We start from the raw sequence: 16,601 nt of genomic DNA, 5'->3' as shown, positions 1-16,601 counted from the left end.
AATGTGACCGGATTAGATGCAAATCAGGAGGTGGCAGGAAGAGAAAACTTGGTGAAATTACAATTACCAGGGAAGCGGTACTGACCAAACTGATGGAGCTGCGGGCTGACAAGTCCCCGGGTCCTGCTGGATTTCATCCTAGGGCCTTAGTAGAGGTGGCTAATGAGGTAGTAGATGTGTTGGTGGTAATTTTTCAAAATTTGCTAGATTCTGGAAAGTAACAAGTATAACCCCTCTATTCAAGACAGGTGTGGGGAGGCAGAAAACTGGTAACTATAGGTCCGTTAACCTGACATCTATCGTGGGGAAGGTGTTAGAATCGATCATCAAGGCGGTTGTAGCTGGGTACTTGGAAAAACCCAAGGAAATCGGGAATAGGTTATTGCGCAAAGTAGGAGCTCATGGTGTAGGAGTAACCTATTAGCATGGATAGAAGATTGGCTGGCTGGCAGAAAACAGAGTATGCATAAATGGGTCCTTTCTGATTGGCAGGATGTAACGGGTGGAGTCCTGTAGTGGTATGTGCTAGGGCCTCAACTTTTACAGTTTACAATGACTTAGATAAGGGGGAGCGATGGCATGGTAACTAAATTTGCAGATGACCCAAATATAGGTAGGAAAGTATGTTGTGAAGAGGACATAAGGAGGTTGCAGACTGATAGGTTGAGTGAGTGGGCAAAAATCTGGCAGATGTCGTATAATGTGGGAAAATGTGAAGTTGTTCACTTTGGCAGGCAGAATAAAAAAAAAAAGAGTATTACTTAAACTGAGAACAACTGCAGAATTCCAATGTGCAGAGGGATCTAGGTGTTCTAGTGCAGGAGTCACAAAGTTAGTATGCAGGTACAGCAAGTAATAAAGAAGGTCTTTATTAAAAGAGGAATTGAAATTAAAAGTAAGGGTGTTATACAGGGCATTGGTGAGACCACATCTCGAATACTGTGTGCAGTTTTGGTCTTTAAGGATGTGAATGCGTTGGAGGCAGTTCAGAGGAGGTTTACTAGATTGTTACTTGGAATGAGTGGGTTGTCTTATGAGGAAAGGTTGGACAAATGGCTTGTTTTCGCTGGAGTTTAGAAGAGTGAGGAGAGACTTGATTGAAGTATGTAAGATCCTGAATGATCTTGACAAGGTGGATGTGGACAGGATGTTTCTTGTGGGTGAGTCCAGAACTTTGAGGGGGGGGGGGGGGGCGGGCACTGTTTTAAAATTAGGGGTCGCCCTTTTGGGACAGAGATGAGGAGAATTTTTTTTGAGTGTTGTGCAACTTTGGAACTTTCCCCTCAAAAGGTGGTGAAGGTGGGGTCATTGAATATTTTTAAGGTAGACATATCTTTGTTAGGCAGGGGAAATCAAGGATTATCAGGGGTAGATGGGAGTGTGGAATTTGAGACACACAGATCAGCCATGATCTTATTGATTGGCAGGGCAGGCTAGATGGGTCCAATGACCTACTTCTAATTTGTATGTTTAATTAACTAATCTAGAATTGGAAGCCAGTCTCCGTATGGTGCCATGAAACTATTAGCAATTGTCATAAAAACCCATCCGGTTCACTAATCTCCTTTTTAGGGAAGGAAATCTGCTGCCTTTACCTGGTCTGGCCTATGTGTGACTGCAAACCCACAACAATCTTGACTCCTAACTGGCCTCTGAAATGGCCTAGCAAGCCACTCAGTTGTCGAGGGCAATTAGTGATGGGCAACAAATGCTGACATGCCAGTGATGCCCACATCCCATGAACGAATTTTTTTTAAAAAACCTTGTTCTTTTTTTTAAAAAAAAAGGTGGAAGGATAAGCCCAGTGACTGCAGGCCAATCAGTTTAGCTTCTGGTGGGAAAGCTTTTGCAAATTACAATCTGCAACAAAATTAACAGTCACTTGGACAAATATGCACTAATTAATGAAAGCCAGCGTTTATTTAAGGGTAAATTGTGTTTAATTTGAGTTGTTTTGATTAGGTACCAGAGAGGCTTGATGATAATGCGGTTAATTTGGTGTACATGAACTTCTGAAGAGTTTGATAAAATGCCACATAACAGGATTGTCAGCAAAGTTGAAGCCCATAGAATAAAAGGGTCTGAGGCAGCGTGGATACGAAGTTGGCCGAGTGACCGGAAACAGAGTAGTGGCGTCCAGCTTTGCAGACTGGAAGAAGGTATATAGGTGGGGTTCCCCAGGGGTTGGTATTGGGACCACTGCTTTTCTTGATCTATATTAATGGCCACTGAAAACTTAGATGCATTGTGAACCAAAAGGAGAGAGATAAACTTCAAGAGGACATAGACAGGCTGGGAGAGTGGGCGGACATGTAGCAGATAAAATCTAATGCAGAGAAGTGTGAAGTGATATAATTTGGGAGGAAGAATGAAGAGACGATATAAAATAAAGGATACTGTTTGAAAGTGGGTGTAGGAGCCGAGGGGCTAGGGTATATATGTGCAGAAATTGTTGAAAGTGGCAGGACAGATTGAGAAAAGGTTAAGGTATACAGGATCCTGAGTTTGATAAATCCAGGCAAAGAGTGCAAAAACAAGGAAATGGTGATAAACCTGTATAAAGCACTGGTTTGGCCTCAACTGAAGTGTTGTGTTTAATTCTGGGCACCACACATGAGAAAGAATGCAAAGGCATTGGAAAGTGTGCAGAAAAGATTTGAGAATGATTGCAGGGATGCTTGACTTCATTTATGTGGATTGATTGGAGAAGATGGAGTTCTTCTTGGAGCAGATTGAGCAGAGGTGTTGAATATCTTGAGGGTTCTAGACAGAGTAAATAGAAGAAACTGTTCCAATTCCAAAAGGATCCAGAACCAGAGGACATCAATTTAAGGGGATTGGCAAAAGAACCAAAGGCGACATGAGGAAAATTGTTTTTACTCAGTGAGTAGTTAGGATCTGGAATGCACTACCTGAGTGTGGTGGAGGCCGATTCAATCGAGACCTTCAAAAGAGAATTGGATAATTTATCTGAAGAGGGAAAATGTGCAGGACTGCAGGGAAGATGCAGGGGAATGGGAATAGGCACATTGTTCTTGCAGAGAGCCAGCATGGACACAATTTCTGTTCTCCTGAAATTATTGCAAAAATCTGAGACGCAAATACAGAATGGTGGGACACTTGGCAGGTAAGACAGTATCTCTGCAGGGAACAGGTGACTTAACACTTCAGGTGTCATGTTGTACTAAAGCAGAGCCTTAACCTTTCTATGGATTCCACTTCAGGCATTTTTGAAAATATTTGACCAGTTTTGATATTCTTGTATTTGTGGCATTAGGCCTTTTCCTACATTTACCATACATTTGTATAAATAGAATAGTTAAATTCATTACTGTTGGTATTTTGCAGGGTTTAAAAAAAAAAATGAAAGTATAAAATCACATGCTCAAAATTCTCAAACACATACAATGCTAGAAACACTAAGCAGATCACTCAGCATCTCTAGAGAGAATAGATAACATTTCAGGTGTAAACTCTTTGTCAGAATGCTAAAATGTGGAATCTGGGAGGAAAGTACAAGTATAATTATTGGCGTCTCAATGTGAACTCCCTCCCTCCTGACTGGTGTGGAGAGGTGGTGAGTGCGGGGATTGAAAATTAGGGAACTGTCCCCAACCTGACACATTTTCACAGCGGCAGGTTTATTGGGGTACATCCAGTCTTGGAGAGGCTGGACATGTTATCACATTTAAATTGGACTCGCACAGTGCAGTTGGGAGCCTGATTTAAATTTAACAGCTGCCAGCTGGATTTCCCAGGGCTTTGGAAATCCAACAGCAAAATGGAGGACAGAGCTGTCAGCTCCAGCAAGTTGGCGCTTTTCAGAGCACTCTTTGTCTGCTATCCCTGTCCCCTCAAGAAAGCCTACAACCTCCACATTCCTGGGCTTGCCCGGTTATTGCCCAACCTCTTGGCCTCCTGTAAATATTGGGGCCTACGGGTCTGCATTATAGTTTCAACTAAAGAATTATGGACAGGTTGCTCTCCCTATTATATCTGAGAGCTAGATTTTCCTACAATTATTGTTTAGTTAACATGGACTGTTTTTCTTTCACATCTGAAACAGAATGGCTCTAGCAGGAATCCGTGTAATTGAGCTTGCTGGTCTGGCACCTAGTCCCTTGTGTGGAATGATTCTCGCTGATTTTGGTGCCAAGGTTGTGCGCATAGATCGAACAAGGAGAGCAATGACTGACGTGTTGGCACGAGGCAAACGCTCAGTGGTCTTGAATCTGAAGAAGCCGGAAGGAGTAGAAGTGTTGAAGCAGCTTTGTAATCAATCTGATGTTCTCATTGAACCTTTCCGTAAAGGTAAGTTGCAAACTTATCACCCTGATGCATTCTTAGATGCCAGTGTATGTGTATTTAAAAGTATATTTTTAACTGACAAACTCTGCCAATTTTAAATGCAGTCTAAAGTATCTCCCCTTTTAAATTACATTAAAAACAGCAAATGCTGAAAATAAAACACAAAGCCATTCACCAGCTTTTTTTGAAGAGGGGCGAAAAAACAGCAAATGCTCCAACTTTTAAACCTTCTTCAAAACTTAGTTGACTGACCTATTTTGTACTTCCACCATTTTCACTTCAGATTTTTATTTATATTTTAATTTTATTTAGAGATACAGCACTGAAACAGGCCCTTCGGCCCACCGGGTCTGTGCCGACCAACAACCACCCATTTATACTAACCCCACAGTAATCCCATATTTCCTATCACCTCCCTACACTAGGGGCAATTTACAACGGCCAATTTACCTATCACCTGCAAGTCTTTTGGATGTGGGAGGAAACCGGAGCACCCGGCGAAAACCCATGCAGACACAGGGAGAACTTGCAAACTCCGCACAGGCAGTACCCAGAATCTAACCCGGGTCCCTGGAGCTGTGAGGCTGCGGTGCTAACCACTGCGCCATTGTGCCGCCCTCTTCCACTTTTTTAGAATTAGAACATTACAGCGCAGTACAGGCCCTTCGGCCCTCGATGTTGCGCCGACCTGTGAAACCATCTGACCTACACTATTCCATTTTCATCCATATGTCTATCCAATGACCACTTAAATGCCCTTAAGGTTGGCGAGTCTACTACTGTTGCAGGCAGGGCGTTCCACGCCCCTACTACTCTCTGAGTAAAGAAACTACCTCTCACATCTGTCCTATATCTATCACCCCTCAACTTAAAGCTATGTCCCCTCGTGTTTGCCATCACCATCCGAGGAAAAAGACTCTCACTATCCACCCTATCTAACCCTCTGATTATCTTATATGTCTCTATTAAGTCACCTCTCCTCCTCCTTCTCTCCAACGAAAACAACCTCAAGTCCCTCAGCCTTTCCTCGTAAGACCTTCCCTCCATACCAGGCAACATCCTAGTAAATCTCCTCTGCACCCTTTCCAAAGCTTCCACATCCTTCCTATAATGCAGTGACCAGAACTGCACGCAATACTCCAGGTGCGGCCGCACCAGAGTTTTGTACAGCTGCAGCATGACCTCGTGGCTCTGAAACTCGATCCCCCTACTAATAAAAGCTAACACACCATATGCCTTCTTCACAGCCCTATTAACCGGGGTAGCAACCTTCAGGGATTTATGTACCTGGACACCAAGATCTCTCTGTTCATCTACACTACCAAGAATCTTCCCATTAGCCTAGTACTCTGCATTCCTGTTACTCCTTCCAAAGTGAATCACCTCACGCTTTTCTGCATTAAACTCCATTTGCCATCTCTCAGCCCAGCTCTGCAGCCTATCTATGTCCCTCTGTACCCTACAACATCCTTCGGCACTATTCACAACTCCACCGACCTTCGTGTCATCCGCAAATTTACTAACCCACCCTTCTGCACCCTCTTCCAGGTCATTTATAAAAATGACAAACAGCAGTGGCCCCAAAACAGATCCTTGCGGTACACCACTAGTAACTAAACCCCAGGATGAACATTTGCTGTCAACCACCACCCTCTGTCTTCTTTCAGCTAGCCAATTTCTGATCCAAAGCTCTAAATCACCTTCAACCCCATACTTCCGTATTTTCTGCAATAGCCTACCGTGGGGAACCTTATCAAACGCCTTACTGAAATCCATATACACCACATCCACTGCTTTACCCTCATCCACCTGTTTGGTCACCTTCTCGAAAAACTCAATAAGGTTTGTGAGGCACGACCTACCCTTCACAAAACCGTGCTGACTATCGCTAATGAACTTATTCTTCTCAAGATGATTATAAATCCTGTCTCTTTTATAACCTTTTCCAACATTTTACCCACAACCGAAGTAAGGCTCACAGGTCTATAATTACCAGGGCTGTCTCTACTCCCCTTCTTGATCAAGGGCACAACATTTACTATCCTCCAGTCTTCCGGCACTATTCCTGTCGACAATGACGACATAAAGATCAAGGACAAAGGCTCTGCAATCTCCTCCCTGGCTTCCTAGAGAATCCTAGGATAAATCCCATCTGGCCCAGGGGACTTATCTATTTTCACACTTTCCAAAATTGCTAACACCTCCTCCTTGTGAACCTCAATCCCATCTAGCCTAGTAGTCTGAATCTCAGTATTCTCCTCGACAACATTTTCTTTCTCTACTGTAAATACTGATGAAAAATATTCATTTAACGCTTCCCCTATCTCCTCTGATTCCACACACAACTTCCCACTACTATCCTTGATTGGCCCTAATCTAACTCTAGTCATTCTTTTATTCCTGATATACCTATAGAAAGCCTTAGGGTTTTCCCTGATCCTATCCGCCAATGACTTCTCGTGTCCTCTCCTTGCTCTTCATAGCTCTCCCTTTAGATCCTTCCTGGCTAGCTTGTAACTCTCAAGCGCCCTAACTGAGCCTTCACGTCTCATCCTAACATAAGCCTTCTTCTTCCTCTTGACGAGCGCTTCAACTTCTTTAGTAAACCACGGCTCCCTCGCTCGACAACTTCCTCCCTTCCTGATAGGTACATACTTATCAAGGACACTCAGTAGCTGCTCCCTGAATAAGCTCCACATTTCGATTGTGCCCATCCCCTGCAGTTTCCTTCCCCATCCTACGCATCCTAAATCTTGCCTAATCGCATCATAATTTCCTTTCCCCCAGCTATAATTCTTGCCCTGCGGTATATACCTGTCCCTGCCCATCGCTAAGGTAAACCTAACCAAATTGTGATCACTATCACCAAAGTGCTCACCAACTTCTAAATCTAACACCTGGCTGGGTTCATTACCCAGTACCAAATCCAATGTGGCATCGCCCCTGGTTGGCCTGTCTACATACTGTCAGAAAACCCTCCTGCACACACTGGACAAAAACTGACCCATCTAAAGTACTCGAACTATAGTATTTCCAGTCAATATTTGGAAAGTTAAAGTCCCCCATAACAACTACCCTGTTACACTCGCTCCAGTCGAGAATCATCTTCGCTATCCTTTTCTCTACATCTCTGGAACTATTCGGAGGTCTATAGAAGACTCCCAACAGGGTGACCTCACCTCTCCTGTTTCTAACCTCGGCCCATACTACCTCAGTAGACGAGTCCTCAAACGTCCTTTCTGCCGCTGTAATACTCTTCTTGATTAACAATGGCACCCCCCCCCCCCCCCCCCTTTTTACCATCTTCTCTGTTCTTACTGAAACATCTAAATCCCGGAACCTGCAACATCCATTCCTGTCCCTGCTCTACCCATGTCTCTGAAATGGCCACAACATCGAGATCCCAGGTACCAACCCATGCTGCAAGCTCACCCACCTTATTCCGGATGCTCCTGGCTTTGAAGTAGACACACTTTAAATCAAGTTCTTGCTTGCCAGTGCCCTCTTGCGTCCTTGTAACCTTATCCCTGACCTCACTACTCTCAACATCCTGTACACTGGAACTACAATTTAGGTTCCCATTCCCCTGCTGAATTAGTTTAAACCCCCCCCGAAGAGCACTAGCAAATCTTTCTTTCCCTCCCCCCCCCCCCCCCAGGATATTGGTACCCCTCTGGTTCAGGTGAAGACCATCCTGTTTGTAGAGGTCCCAATTATCCAGGAAACCAAAACCCTCCCTCCTACACCATCCCTGCAGCCACGTGTTCAACTCCTCTCTCTCTCCCTATTCCTCGCTTCGCTATCACGTGGCACGGGCAACAACCCAGAGATAACAACTCTGTTTGTTTGTTCTTGCTCTAAGCTTCCACCCTAGCTCCCTGAATTTCTGCCTTAAATCCCCATCTCTCTTCCTACCTATGTCGTTGGTGCCTATGTGGACCACGACTTGGGGCTGCTCCCCCTCCCCTTAAGGATCCCAAAAACACGATCTGAGACATCACGAACCCTGGCACCTGGGAGGCAACACACCAACCGTGAGTCTCTCTCGTTTCCACAAAACCTCCTATCTGTTCCCCTAACTATGGAGTCCCCAATGACTAATGCTCTGCTCCTCTTACCCCTTCCCTTCTGAGCAACAGAGACAGACTCTGTGCCAGATACCTGTACCCCATTGCTTACCCCTGGTAAGTCGTTCCCCGCAACAGTATCCAAAACGGTATACCTGTTGTTGAGGGAAATGGCCACAGGGGATCCCCGCACTGCCTGCTGGTTCCCTCTCCTTCCCCTGACGGTAACCCATCTACCTACTTCTTTTACCTGAGGTGTGACTACCTCCCCATAACTCCTCTCAATAACCCCCTCCGCCTCCCGAATGATCCGAAGTTCATCCAGCTCCAGTTCCCTAATGCGGTTCTCGAGGAGCTGGAGTTGGGTGCACTTCCTGCAGATGCAGTCAGCAGGGACACTCTTGGCGACCCTTACCTCCCACATACAACTGCCTTAATCTCCATTCCCACTATTCTAAATTCCCAACAAATCTACTGAAAAACCAAAAAAAAAAAGTCAAAACTTGTTAGCTTAGCAATCCGACGGACAGAACTTGCACCCTCCCACCTCCGAGGTCATGATGTCTGACCATACATTTCCCCCCTGCACCCCCATCATGATGTCCTGCTGTACACCACCCCACCTGTCACTGCCATGTCCGTCATTCTCCCCTTCTCCCAGCTGCCAGGTCTGCCCCTTCCCCCGCCACCCACTCTTTCCCCCTGCTCCCAGGGCCATCAGTGCAATGGCCATACACAGGCCCCTGTAAATTGCTGAGCAACCTATTGATTTGGTCTGCTTGATGAACCCCCAAGCATATTTTTATTATCTACAAATTTAACAATGATTTAATTTTAATCTGTCTTTTGAGCAATAATAATAGTGCAGAACCTTGCAGAATTCCATTTTCAACCAGACCCCAAAAGATCCATGCTCACTTACTCTCCATCACCATTATAGTCAGTCTCTCAAGGATTCAATCGGGTTAATGATGCAGGACCCGCATTTGTTGAAAGGTATCCCGTTTAGCTCCCCCACCCCCACCTGCCAGTTCTCCTCCAAAATTATTCATTACACTTTGTATAACATTTTCTGACATCAACCTTCTATAATTGCAACAGTCTAATTTCTTTTAATGGGTCCAGTATTAACTGGCCTCCTCCACTCAATGAAAACTAACCCAGACCTAAAAATGATGTCTCTGATCTTTTATGCCTCTTGTCTTCTGGTCAGCAGTTTGCAGGTCATTTAGCAACAACTTAACACACATCTCCTTTTCCCCCCCCCCCCCAATCGCCTGTGTGTCTGTCTCTCTCTTTTTTTTTTCGCTCTCGCTCTCGCAGAATCACAGAACAATACAGTGCAGAAGAGGCCCTTCGGCCCATTGAGTCTGCACCGATGCATTAAAACAACTGACCTGTCTACCTAATCCCATTTGCCAGCACTTGGCCCATAGCCTTGAATGTTATGACGTGCCAAGTGCTCATCCAGGTACTTTTTAAAGGATGTGAGGCAACCCGCCTCTACCACCCTCCAAGGCAGGGCATTCCAGACCGTCACCACCCTTTGGGTAAAAAAAGTTCTTCCTCAAATCCCCCTTAAACCTCCCGCCCCTCACCTTAAACTTGTGACCCCTTGTAACTGACCCTTCAACTAAGGGGAACACTTGCTCCCTGTCCATGCCCCTCATAATCTTGTACACCTCGATCAGGTCACCCCTCAGTCTTCTCTGCTCCAGTGAAAACAACCCAAGCCTATCCAACCTCTCTTCATAGCTTAAATGTTCCATCCCAGGCAACATCCCCTGGTGAATCGCCTCTGCACCCTCTCCAGTGCAATCACATCCTTCCTATAATGTGGCGACCAGAATTGCACACACTACTCCAGCTGTGGCCTTACCAAAGTTCTGTACAACTCCAACATGACCTCCCTGCTTTTGTAATCTATGCCTCGATTGATAAAGGCAAGTGTCCCATATGCCTTTTTCACCACCCTATTAACCTGCCCTTCTCCCTTCAGATCTATGGACAAACACGCCAAGGTCCCTCTGTTCCTTGGAACTTCCCAGTGTCAGGCCATTCATTGAATACTTCCGTGTCACATTACTCCTTCCAAAGTGTATCACCTCACACTTTTCAGCGTTTAAATTCCATCTGCCACTTTTCTGCCCATTTGACCATCCCGTCTATATCTTCCTGCAACCTAAGACACTCCACCTCACTGTTAACCACTAAGCAATTCTCTCTCTCTCGCTCTCCCCCGCTCTCTCTCGCTCTCTTTTTCCCCCCCCCCCCTTTTTATTTACTGAATAATCTATGTCAGTGGTTCGCATGCGATCTCTCTCCCATTTCAGAGTATTCTGCAGTAAATAGCATCAGGTTATAAAGCACCAAGTCTTAAGCTCCAATCATATTGCAGTTGCTTCTAAAGCAAATTTAATTGCACACTTGTCCTGTAAAACTAGCACAATGGCACTTTCTTCAGAAATATAAACAGATGCATACATTTGTTGCTCTTGAACCACTATTTTATCTTCACATCTAATAATTGGTAAAAAGAGGAAATGGCACAAAAAAAAAAGTGGAAAGGCTAATGGAATGTTGACCTTTATCTCAATGGGGCTGTTATACAAAGGGGTGGAAGTTATGTTACAGATATATAAAGCTGATATTGGACTTCCTTTGGACCCCAGGACATCAATACATGACTTCCTCAGGGCAATGTCCTATGCCGAACCATCTTCAGCTACTTCTTCAGTGTGGTGAGAGACTGGGACATGTTGGTATTCGAAGAACCTTGGTGTCCTTGTACATGAATCACAGAAAGTTAATATTCAGCTATAGTAAACAACAAATGGAACATGCATTTATATATCACTTTTAATGCAATAAATCGTCCCCAGGTGCTTTATACACAATGAAGAAAGCAAATGTTATGTTAGCCTTTATTACAAAGGGACTGGAGTATAAGAGTAATTAAGTTTTACTGCAATTATTTTGGGCATTGGTGAGACCACACCGGGAGTATTCTATACAATTTTGGTCTCCTTTTCAAAAGGAAGGGTTTATGTGCCTTGGAGGGAGGGCAACAACAGTTCACTACACTGGTTTCTGGGATGCGAGCGTTGTCTTATGAGGAGAGATTGAATAGACCAAGCTAATATTCCCTAAAGTTTAGAAGAATGGGAGATGATCCAATAGAAACCTATAAATTTCTTAAGGGACGTGACAGGATCCCCAAGTTACCATGCCAAGTCAAACAACACTCTAATGCAGAAATATATCACCATTTCTTCATCATTGCTTGACCAAAATCTTGTAATTCCCTATCTAACAGTAGTCTGGGAGTACCTGCACCACTGACTGGAGCAGTTCAAAAAGGAGTCTCACCACAACCTTCAAGGGCAGTGAGTGGTGGGTAATAAATGCAGGCCTTGCCAGCAATGACAACTTCCAGTGAATGAATTTTTTTTTTTTAAAGTACGGAGTTCAGTTCTGGGCACCGCACTTCAGGAAGAATATTTGGTTTTGGAAGGGGTGCAGATTTGTCCGTATGATACCTTGGCTAAACTTGTTAAATTATGAGGACACGTTGCATTCCCTTCAGTAGAAAAGGTTAAGGGGGTGATCGAATTCAGGAGTTTTAGGTGATTTTAAATGAATTTCTTTAATCATAGTATGTGGACATCACTGGCTAGCCCAGCATTTATTGCCCATCCCTAATTGCTCTAGAGAAGGTGGCAGTGACAACTAAGTGGCTTGCTGGGCCATTTCAGAGGGCAGTTAAGAGTCAACTACATTGCTGTGGTTCTGGAGTCACATATAGGTCAAGTAAGGGCAGCAGATTTCCTTCCCCAAAAAAAAGCCCATTAGTGAGCCAGTTAGTTTTTTTACAGTGCTTCTGTGATCGTTTTTACTGACACTAGCTTTTTATTCTAGATTTATTTAACTGTATTCAAATTCCCCAATTGTGTTGGGTTTTGAATTCACATCTCTGAATTATTAGTCAGACCTCTGATTACTAGTCTCCCAAAAAGCTGTTGAGGTGAAGTCAATTGAAAAGTTCAAAAACTGAGATAGATAGATTTTTGCTAGATAAAGTTATTAAAAGCTATGGAACCTAGGCAGGTAGATGGAGTTAAACTACGCATTATCTACTTTCTAACTGAATGGCAGAACTGGCTCAAGATTGGTGCACTCCTGTTGTGTTCCTAAACCCCTCGGGGCTAATGTGCTTGATTGTGTAATGATTTGTAGGAAAACTAAAAGCCTTGTTATAACCCACAAATGTCCATTATCCTTTGCTCTAATGCCATTGTATGAGCTTTAGTTACCCATGGCTGTTAGTATTTCATACTACTACCAACTTTCCTGACAATTGAACCTTTTTTAAACAGTGAAATTCTGTTCTTTAGGTTCATCTCTTGATAAACATTCCTATTTAGTTATTTTGGCTTGCTTTTTGTATGGCTTCCTTTCCCCTTTAAGATGTATTTTCATCTTTATCACAATTATTGTCTGGCAGCATAACCCTAATGCACCTTTTCCGAATCTTTCCTCATAACTGAAAATTTGGCCCTCCTGAAATCTCTCACTAATTACCAGCACTATTAATTCATCTCGGCAAGTGAAATCTAACCATGTTCTAATACTAATACTGCCCAGCTGTTCCCCCACATAGAGATAACGGGGAAAGATTTTCAATATCACCTTTGCAGGGTCAGGTAATTAGAAATGTAGAGGCATATAGGATACTTAAATGTAGCATGCAAAGGCTCAGATACCTTAGGAGGTGTAATCAGTATCTAGTCTCTTTGAACTGTTTTTCTAGCAATACAAAACTGACTTCATACTAGTACGGTATGATTTTTAATTACGCACAAGTGGGACTGAATAGGTGCAGTTTACAAGGAACAGTTGAAAATGACATTGCATAGATCCTTGAGTAGGGGGTATGACTTTGTTCCACGTACCCAGTCATCATACCCTCAGCCCAGGCCCCTCTGGTTGTATCCCAAAAACTAAATTGTATACATTCACCCAATCGTGTATCTTCCATAGCCCCTATTCTACCCCATCATGGACCCAGCATGTACGTATTTCAGCCCAGACACTGTCTTATAATCTTTGTTTTAAGTTTTTCTAAAAGTTTGCTTTGTTTCTGCAGTTAAACGGAGACCTTGAAACTAACAACCATTCAAGCTGTGAAATTCTAACTTAAACAGCATTCTATTTGCTAATTCTAATAAAGGAGAAATAAAACTGCAGTGCAGCAAACTTAATGAACTACAATCTAGAAAAGCTAAATGAAAAATAATAGGGTATTATATTTGATATTTCAACAAATCATGAGTTGCAATGCATGACTACATCTCGGAGTGATGAGATAACAATACAGGTGGCTTTATGTCTCTGTTGTCCTCCGTTCCTTTGTCTGGAATAACAACTGTTATCTTCCACCTGTAGCCAATTAATTTGAAGACATAACAAATTTGGCTAACAGTAGCTCCAGCCAAATCTTGTTGTTTAACCCTTTTAAACCTACATCCTTAGAGGGGCAGACTTAAAAATATTGAAGAGGCAGGAGTTATACCTTTAAAGGGGCCCTGAATGGCTGTCATGGAGGGGAATGGAGAATACAAATGGGAGTGGAAGAGACTTGTGTAGTAAAAGGGAAGGGACAGCCCTGGAAGAAGGAAGATATTTGGAAGACCGTGATGGCAGGCAGACCTAAAGAAGAACAGCCAACTTTAGGGAATCCGACCTAGATGTCTCCCAAGTGGAGATGCACAGTAGAAGTCAGTTATGGCTCCCAGTCCTCTGGCTTGTTACCTCTAGACTTGACTATTCCAATGCACTCCTGGCTGGTATCCTAAATTCTACTCTCTGTAAACTTCAGGTCATCCAAAGCCCTGCTGCCTGTGTCTTAACCCAGTCCAAGTCCCTTTGCTCGCTGACTTACATTGGCTACTGGTGAAACCATGTCTTGACTTAAAATTCTCAAATGCTGGAAATACTCAGGTCTGGCAGCATCTGTGGAGAGAGAAACCGGGTTAATGTTTCAGGTCAAGGACTTTTCATCAGAACTGGGAAAAGTTAGAAATGTAATAGGTTTTAAGTAAGTCAAATGGGAAGGGTGGAAAAAGAACAAGGGAAGGTCTGTGATAAGGTGGAATGCATTAAATGACAGAGTTGGTGGGGCAGAGCCAAAGGGAGTAGTAATGGGACAAATAATCAAAAGATATGTCCAGAGGAGTTGTGAATGGCAGAATAATGAATAGCTGCCACTTGAAAGCAGAAATAAGTGAAAAACAAGTTTAAGGCTGAAACATGCAAAGAAAAGGAATCAAAATGGGGGCAGAAGTTGTGTTCTGAAATTGTTGAACTCAACATTGAGTCCAGAATTAGGCTGTAAAATGCCTTATCAAAAGATGATTTGCTGTTCCTCAAGCTTGCGTTAAGCTTCGTTGGAACACTGCAGTAGGCAGAGGACAGAGATTTCCGTGTGAGAGCAAGGTGGAGAGTGAAAATGGCAGGCCGCTGGAAGCTTGGGGACATGCTTGCGGACTAAGTGTAAGTGTTCTGCAATATGTGCTTGGTCTGCCAGTGTAGAGCAGACCACGTTGTGAGCAGTATACTAAATTGAAAGAAATACTCATAAATTGTTATTTTACTTGGTAGGAGTGTTTGAGGCCTTGGACAGTGAGGAGAGAATTCTCACCCTCATTTTCAGATCCCTCCAATGGCTTTGCCCATCCCTATTTCTAATCTCCTCCAGCCGCACAACCCTCCAAGATATCTGTGCTCATCTAACTCTGGACTCTTGGCCTAATATCTTCCCGTGGCTAGTGTCATATTTTGTTTATAGTGCTCCTGTAAGATGCTGTATTTATGTACGTTATTGTTGGATCTCTGGGATCCTGATCTAAAAAGAAAGATGTTGGACGAGCATTATACTGACCTGAAGACCATCTTGGAGCTAAGACAGATAGTCATAGATCACAGTAGTGTCATTTTCCATCCTGAGTGTCAATATCCAAGAAGGAATTTTACACAGTGCAGCATTGCCTGGGGTGAATGACAACACCAGGAATATCTGCACCTGGCTGAAATGAGAGATATCCAGCCAGGATTATATGACCACTGGTTTTCAGGCCTTGAGGAAATGTTTGAAGGGAAAGATGGCAAATAGCTTCCAGGATACTTGAGACACCATTTCAGGGTCTGTAGTATCGAATTGATATCAGCAGGTCTACCCTCCCACTGGTCAGTGGCAATCACATCCAAATGCCAGCACAAGTGGCTCAGCTTTTTTTTTTATTCTTTCATGGCATGTGGGTGTCACTGCTGTCACCCAACCCTAATTGCCCTTGACAAGGGAGTGACTTGCTAGGCCATTTCAGAGGGCAGTTAAGAGTCAACCACATTGCTGTGGGTCTGAAGTTACATTTGGGCCATACCAGGTGAGAATGGCTGATTTCCTTCCCTAAAGGACATTAGTGAACCAGGTGGGCTTTTACAACAATCGATGACAGCTTCATGGCACCATTAATTTGCAATTCCAGATCTTAATTGAATTTAAATTCCACCAGCTGCCATGATGGAATTTAAACCTGTGTCCCCAGGGCATTGGCCTGGGCCTCTGAATATGCATTCAGTGGCATTCCCACTACGCGCTCTGCTGGAATTCGCCTTTTATGACAGCTGCTGGTGTTACCTTTCCAGCAAGCACCTCAGATGCCTGCCCATGTTAATGGCAGGATACAGGACCAGGCTGTCCTTGCATCTGCAGTAGTGATGCCACTTGCTGAAGAGTAAAGAAGTTAGTCATAGAGAGATACGGGCCCTTCGGCCCACCGAGTCTGTGCCAACCATCAACCACCCATTTATACTAATCCTACATTAATCCCATATTCCCTACCACATCCCCATCTTCGCTCAATTCTCCTACCACCTACCTACACTAGGGTCAATTTACAATGGCCAATTTACCCATCAACCTGCAAGTCTTTGGCTGTGGGAGGAAACCGGAGCACCCACGGAAACCCACGCGGTCACAGGGAGAACTTGCAAACTCCGTACAGGCAGCACCCAGAATTGAACCCGGGTCACTGGAGCTGTGAGGCTGCTGTCCTGGACTCCATCTTCTTGGGACCCAGTCACCATTGGTATCTCTAGCTCTCGGATAGCACCAGAATAGGTTTATAAAGGAGAGCATAGTTTAAGAGGAGAGGAGTAGGAAAAACA

General features: G+C 43.9%; 1 protein-coding gene across 7 annotated transcripts in view; it reads left to right on the top strand.

Moving 5' to 3' along the window:
- amacr (alpha-methylacyl-CoA racemase) overlaps positions 1–16,601 on the top strand; it is a 110,504-nt gene that overhangs the window by 29,645 nt on the left and 64,258 nt on the right. For all 7 annotated transcript variants that reach the window (XM_068031228.1, XM_068031201.1, XM_068031218.1 and 4 more), the window contains one exon: positions 4,067–4,311. In XM_068031228.1, the coding sequence (XP_067887329.1) occupies positions 4,068–4,311 (244 nt within the window). In that variant the 5' untranslated portion in view covers position 4,067. The remainder of the gene's footprint in view (positions 1–4,066; positions 4,312–16,601) is intronic.

The sequence above is a fragment of the Heterodontus francisci genome, chromosome 1, assembly GCF_036365525.1.
Source record: "Heterodontus francisci isolate sHetFra1 chromosome 1, sHetFra1.hap1, whole genome shotgun sequence".
Classification (NCBI taxonomy): domain Eukaryota; kingdom Metazoa; phylum Chordata; class Chondrichthyes; order Heterodontiformes; family Heterodontidae; genus Heterodontus; species Heterodontus francisci.
This window is presented reverse-complemented; position numbering and strand designations above follow the sequence as displayed.